General features: G+C 48.8%; 1 protein-coding gene across 1 annotated transcript in view; it reads right to left on the bottom strand.

Annotated features, from left to right (window-relative positions):
• The window catches only part of KIF5A (kinesin family member 5A), a 68,011-nt gene extending 61,156 nt beyond the window's left edge, over positions 1-6,855 (bottom strand). Inside the window, exon 1 of the mRNA XM_055003525.1 lies at positions 6,727-6,855. Within this exon, the coding sequence (XP_054859500.1) occupies positions 6,727-6,855 (129 nt within the window). The remainder of the gene's footprint in view (positions 1-6,726) is intronic.
• Between the last annotated feature and the right edge of the window lie 577 nt (positions 6,856-7,432).

Raw genomic sequence — 7,432 nt, forward strand, 5'->3', positions numbered from 1 at the left:
TGGAAATTACTACTGATCCCGAATGTTACAGCTATATTTTGGACTTTAACTTCAAGAAGTATACTAATAAGAGGTTTGATACAAGCTCTTCTTTCTTACCGATATACTTTTGGATTAAATTTGGGGTGCTAGTGCACACTTTTAGTTAGAGACCTTTACATTCTTGTCTCCGGATTTTTGAGGGAACATGATTTATTTTATTCGGCTTCTATTCCGCCCTCCCCGCAAGCAGGCTCAAGGCAGATCACACCATTTAAAGTACAATACATCGTCTTCCTGTTCCTTCTCACTCATCGAAATCAGCCACAAATAATTTGGTACTGCTCTTTCACCTTAGATGAACCTGGCAACTACTTCCAAAGGGGCATTCTTAGCGGTGGCCCCCAGATTGCAGAACCAAACTTCTGCCCTGTTTTATGGGATCCATGACCTGGTGCCTTTAAATAAAATTATTTATTTACTTTCCTGCTTCATTTATACTCCATTTTCTCCTCAGTGGGGACCTAAAGAGGCTTACAATAGTTCTCTCTTCCATTTTATCCTCACAACAACCCTGTCAGGTAGGTTAGGTTGAGAGTATGTGACTGGCCCAGGATCACCCAACGAGCTTTCATGGCAGAGGAGGGATTCAAACCTGGGTCTCCCAGACAGGATTGCCAGGTCCCTTGAGGCCCCCGGTGGGAGCCTGGGAGCCTGGCACTTAACCCTCGCCACTTCTGACTCTTGTTTTGCGCGCATGGGACATCATCACGTGGGTTAAAGGGCGGCCTGGGAGTGCTCCTGCGCTTGCCAAAGGGCTGAATCCCCCCCATGAGCCTGATTCAGCCCAAAACAAGCCCATTGCGGGGCTAAATCCCCCCCCCCGTGGGCCCGATTCAGCCTGAAACAGGCCTGTTGCAGGGTGTGGGAGCACACCGTGGCGGGTCACAGGGGTGCCACGCTGCCAGGGGGGCACCCTAGGGCGCATGCCCCCCCACTGGCCAGGTAAGTGGGCACGGGGGGAGGAGGTGGGAGCAGGGGATCGAGGGAAGCCTACTCCCAGATCCTAGCCCAACACTTTATTCATTATACACACTAGCCACAAGGCACAAAATAAACCCATTCTTGCTCACCGGCATCTGCTTACTACCTACCCAAACCACACTGGATTCTTATGACAAGTCATTCATTAGAATGGTCAAAGTCTCTACAGTGGTGGTAGAAAGTGCCATCAAGTCGTAGCTGACTTACGCTGACCCCTGTTTAAAAGAGCAGTCAATGCGTTCCGGTCCTCGTTCTCTGATTTCATTCTTTGGTTGTTTTACAGTATAGTCCTAAGGACAGCAACGCCCCTCTAAGTAAGTCCATTGAAGTTAATGGTCATAGGAGGGTGCAGCTCTGCTTAAGTGGCACTGTTACTCTGTCCGTGGTGACTTCCCTTGGTTCTACATTGCAGTTATTTATTCAGGGAACTGTTTTGGTATCACTTTGTTTTGTTCCTGCAAGCCACCTTGAATGTCTTTGGGCCAGTATAGTGTAGTGGTTAGTGTCAGACTGGGATCTGGTGGGCTTGCTAATCTCCAGCTAAGGCATGGAGATCTGCCTGAATTACAGCTGATCTACAGACTACAGAAATCAGTCCCCCTGGAGGAAATGGTTGCTTTGGAGGGTGGAATCTTTGGCATTATACTCCACTGAAATCCCTCCCCTTCCCAAATCCTCCCTAGAATCCACCACCAAAACTCTAGGAATTTCCCTAACTGGAGAGACCGAGATTTGAATCCCACACTCTATCAAGGAAGTTTGCTGGGTAACCTTGGGCCAGTCACACACTCCCAGCCTAACCTACCTTACAGGACTGTTGTGATGATATAGTGGAGGAGAAGAGAACAATGTAAGCCACTTTGGCTACCCACTGGTAAAGAAAGGCAGGGTATAAATACGGTAAATAAACAAACTAACTGTGGCCATAAGGCCACACAATCAATAAACAGCCAGAAAACTGCAAACTATGGGACTAGGAATCCTTGCCGGATTGCAACACAGATAGCATATCTTTCCCTTTAACAGCACTGAGGCAGCAGGAGGGGTTTCTGCCATTAATTCATTAATTCATTAATTCATTCATTCATTCATTCATTCATGTCATCCATAGTCCGCCTTTCTCACAGAAACTCAAGGTGGATTACACAGTTTGAGACCAGTACAGACAATTTCAGGGATATTTCCATAAACAGCGCCATAGAGTAAATAAACAGACATTTACAAAGACAGGGCATTAGCAAGGATCCCATACAGAGCTGAAGAAATGCTGAAAGAGAACATAAGCAATTTTAGTGCTGACATTAGACCACATGAAGCACAGGCAGCTCATAGGAGCACATATTTAAGACAACAGGTAGTACGTAAGGCAACATAGTGGTGAAGTCTGTGGTCCTTAACTCATTAGATCTGGGAGCCTCTCCCTACAATACAATACATAGCCACTGCCTGCCCTCCCCTTGGTTCTAGTCAGGGCTTTTTTTCTGGGAAAAGAGAACTCAGTGGGTTGCCCTCAGAGAAAACGGTCACATGGCTGGTCGCCCCGCCCCCTGATCTCCAGTCAGATTAGGGGGCGGGGCCACCAGCCGTGTGACCATTTTCAAGAGGTTCTGGAACTCCATTCCACCGCGTTCCAGCTGAAAAAAAATCCTGGTTCTAGTTACTTATCCCCCTCCTCTTTTGGTATGGAGCAGGATTAAAGCCACCCTCCGCCCGGCACTGTCTGCTTCAAGAAAGAGAGGAGGGAAGTGAATAGCAATACCTGGGAAGAAATGCAACAACTTCTCCTGCTGTCTCCGTATGTTGATCAATGCAAAAGTATCTATGTATTCTACGTGTCAACACTGAGGTGTTTACAAAAGCAGCTTATAAAGTCTTAACAACAATATGACACCAGCAGAAAGTACATGGAAGAGCTAGAGCGGCATTAAGGTGAATTAAATGAGCTGTGATCCACAAAGTTGCTGGTTCAAATCTCATCTCAGCCACAAGCACAGGGTGACTTTAGGCAAGCCACAATCTCAGACCCCCACCTGCAATGTGGAAATAATACCGGTCTACCTTACAGGGCTGTTTTACATGTGGTAATACATGGGAAGTACTTTGAGCACAGCAAGCATTATACCAGTGCCAAGTATTATGATGAAAGTAGAGTAATCCCAGCAATGCTCATGGTAGGACTCACACTTCTGCTTTGTGTCAGCTGTCTCACCTTCATACTACAGAGGGTTGCACTACAAGTGACGAATGACACTTCCCTGGCAAGTGAACAGACTCACGTGTATTCCTCCCTGTTCACTTGCCATTCACTTGTGCTCCACAAGTGGAGAGCAAGTAGAGAGCAAGCGAATGGCAAGTGAACAGGGAGGAATACACGTGAGTCTGTTCACTTGCCAGGCAAGTGTCATTCGTCACTTGTAGTGCGACCCTGTGATTCTACTATTTTAATCTGGAAAGGTCTGGCCAAAGTTGCCATCATATTGGAGATTATATGCCTGATTTGCAGTGCAATCCTAAACAGAGTGACACACTTCTAAACCCATGCCGAACCTAGGGTTGCCAGCTTCCAGGTGGTGGCTGGAGATCTCCTGGAATTACAACTGATCTCCAGGTCACAGAGATCAATTCCCCTGGAGAAAATGGCTGCTTTGGAAGGTGGACGCTACCTTGCTGAAGTCCCTCCCCTCCCCAAACCCTGCCCTCTCCAAGCTCCACCCCCCCCAAAAATCTCCAGGAATTTCCCAACCTGGAGCTGGCAACCCTAGAACCCATTCTGAACCCATTGACTTAAGAGGGTGTAACGCTGCTTAAAACTGCACTGTTAGTGCCTTCTAAAAACAGAGCTACTCCCCCCAGGTTAACAGCAAGCCCCTCCCCCTGGATGGCATTGGACTGGCACTATGTGTGATTCCGCACACGTTGGATAATGCACTTCCAGTCCTCTTTATAGATCATTTGGAACGGATTTTTTCATGCACGGAACAAAAAATCCACCTCAAACGATGGATAAAGTGCATTGAAAGTGCATTATCCAACGCGTGCGGAATCAGCCTATGTAGATGTCATGGCCCAGTCCTATACTGGGAGAAGTTCTGATCCATTTCCCCTCCTACAATGAAGCTGACCGGGTAGCCAGGATCGAACAGAGACAGGAGACCTTTGGCAGAGGGGCTGTAGAGCATCTGCGATAGAGCATCTGCTTTGCAGGTTCAGCCCTCAACATCTTCAATTTAAAAAGGACCAGGTAGTTATAGATGTGAAAGACCTCCCACTAAGACCCTGGTCAGTTGCTGCCAGTCAGGATAGACAACGCTGACGTGGATAGACCAGGGGTCGGATTCAGTATAAGGCAGCTTTGTGTGCGAGCTCTTACAGCCCAGTTTGGAGGGGGAAAGATGCAGTAAAAAATGTATTGGTGACAACGGCAGAACCCCCTTCATCACTGGAGTCCCAATTTCAGAAAGCAGAGGGGCTGGAAGCCTAGGAGAGGCTCCGTTGCACCTAACAAAACACCAAAAGGTTTGACCTGCCTCCGCTGTGCATAACCTAGGCTGGGAAGGAGTTGGGCAAGCCAGAAGCGATGGCTTACGAAAGCACAGCAAGCAAGGATCTTCATGAAATCAGGCCAGCAGTGGACAAGCCGAGGACAATGGAGGGGAGTGGTTCCTCGGAAGAAGTCTATGGTTCCCTATCTCGGTTCTGAGGGATGACAAAGCAGCTTAGCCCAGGCAGCGCCGCTAACCTCTGCAGTGGATTTTCACATCTTCCTGGTGTTTTGTTGCATACAAGAAAGGACAAGGTTGCTGCCTCCTCCCACAACAGGAGTATTTTTTTAAAGCCAGAGTTGATTTGCATAAGTTGAGTTCATTTTAAAAATGCACACATCCAAAACGCTCTGGGTTTAACCCGGTGTTAACAAAGCACCCCTGGGAGTCAGGCAGGTTAAAATAGTTCCGGAATTGGCAAACAAAAGAAAACAAGCCACGGGCGATGGGGGTGAGGTAGGGAAGAGGCCTGTTAGGTTAACGGAACAACAGAACATTTCTATTCAAATTCTGATTTATATTCCACTTTAGAGAACGGCTTTGCGGTACTGCTGTGCCAAATTAAGAAGATTCCAAAACCCCATCCGTCAGTCCCATCTTTTCTTCCAAGAGAGAGTGACTTGGTACCCAAGTGGAAAATAAACCTGACACCGTAAGGCTCCATTTGCCTGTGCAGCGGGAGGGGAGTCAGGCCCCATTAGCACGCAGATGAATAACTTTCTCTGCAGCAGACGGATATAGAAGCATTCAGAAACCACAAAAAGATGGGCAGCGGTATAGGCAGGGTAGTGGCCCGAGTTCTAATCACTGTGTGTGCCATAAGCAGCTAGGTCACCTTGAGCAGATCCGACCCATTCTCAAGCAGGATTCAATGAATCAGTTGCTCATCATGGCATAAAGCGGTCAGTAGATCACCCCTGAAGTAGGATGCCCATCTCTCATGCGCCCTACAAAAGTGGGCACTCAACAGTTCTTCTGGGCACATACCTAACACTGTGTAGCTCCCAGATTATACCGAGGCCCTAATGCATCAATAGTTTCTGTGACATGTCAGGAGAGGGAGATACGAGCATAGCTCTTGGGCACCGGTACCAGCTGGTTGGCTCTGAGGGCACCGCCACTCCACCCACCCCAAACCTCCCTGGGAGAAGCCGAAACCCCCACAGAGTGTGTATTTATTTAACTCCTGAAAGTTGCAAACATCCAGAAGGTCAAAAGCCCAGATTTTTCACTAAGCAACAAACACGGCGGCCATGGGGACAAGCAGGGCGGTGCCAGCTCTCAGTAAACAACTTGCCAACATCCTTAGCAAAACGCCTGCCTCATTCCCACCTAGTGCCATCCAGGGATGCCCCTTAACACTGAATACATTGCCGTGGTGATACTAGATCCGCCCTGAGCGTGCTGATGTGGGGAGGGCGGAATATAAATTGAATATAAATAAATAAATAGTGTGTGGTTGGGTATCACAAGGGGCGTGGGGGGGGGAGGAAGTCAACTTTGATATCACAACCTTTCAACTTTCACCCTTCAGGGAATCGCCTTAGAAGCGATGTTTGTATAGAGAAGGTTTCAGACTTGAGACGAAAAGGTAAATATACAGGTCATAAGAGAGGTAAGGATAGAAAGATTTTAATCTCCCCTGTGCAAAAAAATGTATGATGATCCTATTCGACCCACCCCCCTGCCCTAACAATAGAAAATCTGGCCAAATGGCCCCCAGTTCATGCGGAAGAGGTAAAAGCTTATATTAGCTAATCTCCCCTGTGGAGGGACTTTTTTGTCCTGAGTGCCCCAGGCCCACGGCTGAGGTAGCCACACCCAAGTCTGCGGAGCTAAGGATGGAGAAACAGTCAAGCCAAAGAAATAAATCATTCTGCCCCCACCGATTTTCCTAAGGAAAGACGAAAAGTCTCCGGTTTAGACAGTTGGTTTTGCCCCCCAAAGGTGGCATGAGAGTTCACCTCCAAGATTCCGTAGGCAAAAACAAGAGAGAGCTACACCAGCTGATGCTAGAGCCCTCAGTCCTCCCCAAGGGCAGCCGGCCTTACAGCACAGGCCTGGCTCAGCAGCAGGCTGTGTTGGTACCCATCCTCTCCTGGACTCTCAGCACCGCAGCCGCCATCCCTCTGCCTCCAGCCACCCCCCAGCCTCGGCTTACCCCAATGATGACGGTGTCGTCCCCCTGGAAAACCGGGATGAATTTATCTCCACGAATGATCTCGGACTGGTTCAAAGGCCGGAACCTGCAGAGCACCTTGATGCTGCATTCGTTGGCCTCGGTGGTCATGCTGGCGGGGACGCTGGATTCTCTCCTGACGGGCGGCTTTTGTGGGGAAGAAGCAAAGAGGTGGAGGGGGTACAATTCCCAAAGGTTGGCAAGGGCAGCTTGCAAGCAGGCACTGGCAGCAAAAGCGAGGGGGGGGGACCCTTTCCTAGATTGTCACCCCACAGCAGCAGAGCAGGTGGGCTCTCTCAGCTGGGCTGGTGGGTCCCTTGGTGCCTGTGTGTTACCCTGGGATGCTGCTTGCGGCGCCTGTATCCCTCTCTCCTGCTGCAGACATCCACAGCATCAGCATCCAGCAGAGGGATGGGTGAGCCCAGCGCTCCGGCTTTTAAGGTAGAATGGCTTCTTCTAACCACTTAAGGTGGAAACAAAGCATTCCGTGGAAAACCGCAGGCCTGTCTCCTGGTTTGCACTGCAGGCACCAATCATTTTGTCTCTTCTGTTCTTCCATAGCCTGAATAGATTGATTTGCACCAAAATGGAAACTCTGGCAGGTGCAGGATTTGTCCCTGGAAGAAAATTAGAAAAGCAATGCCTGCTAAAATCCTCTGTCTACACCGCTGTTACAATCTCAGTCCTC

This window comes from Eublepharis macularius, chromosome 19 (assembly GCF_028583425.1).
Source record: "Eublepharis macularius isolate TG4126 chromosome 19, MPM_Emac_v1.0, whole genome shotgun sequence".
In the NCBI taxonomy this organism is placed as follows: domain Eukaryota; kingdom Metazoa; phylum Chordata; class Lepidosauria; order Squamata; family Eublepharidae; genus Eublepharis; species Eublepharis macularius.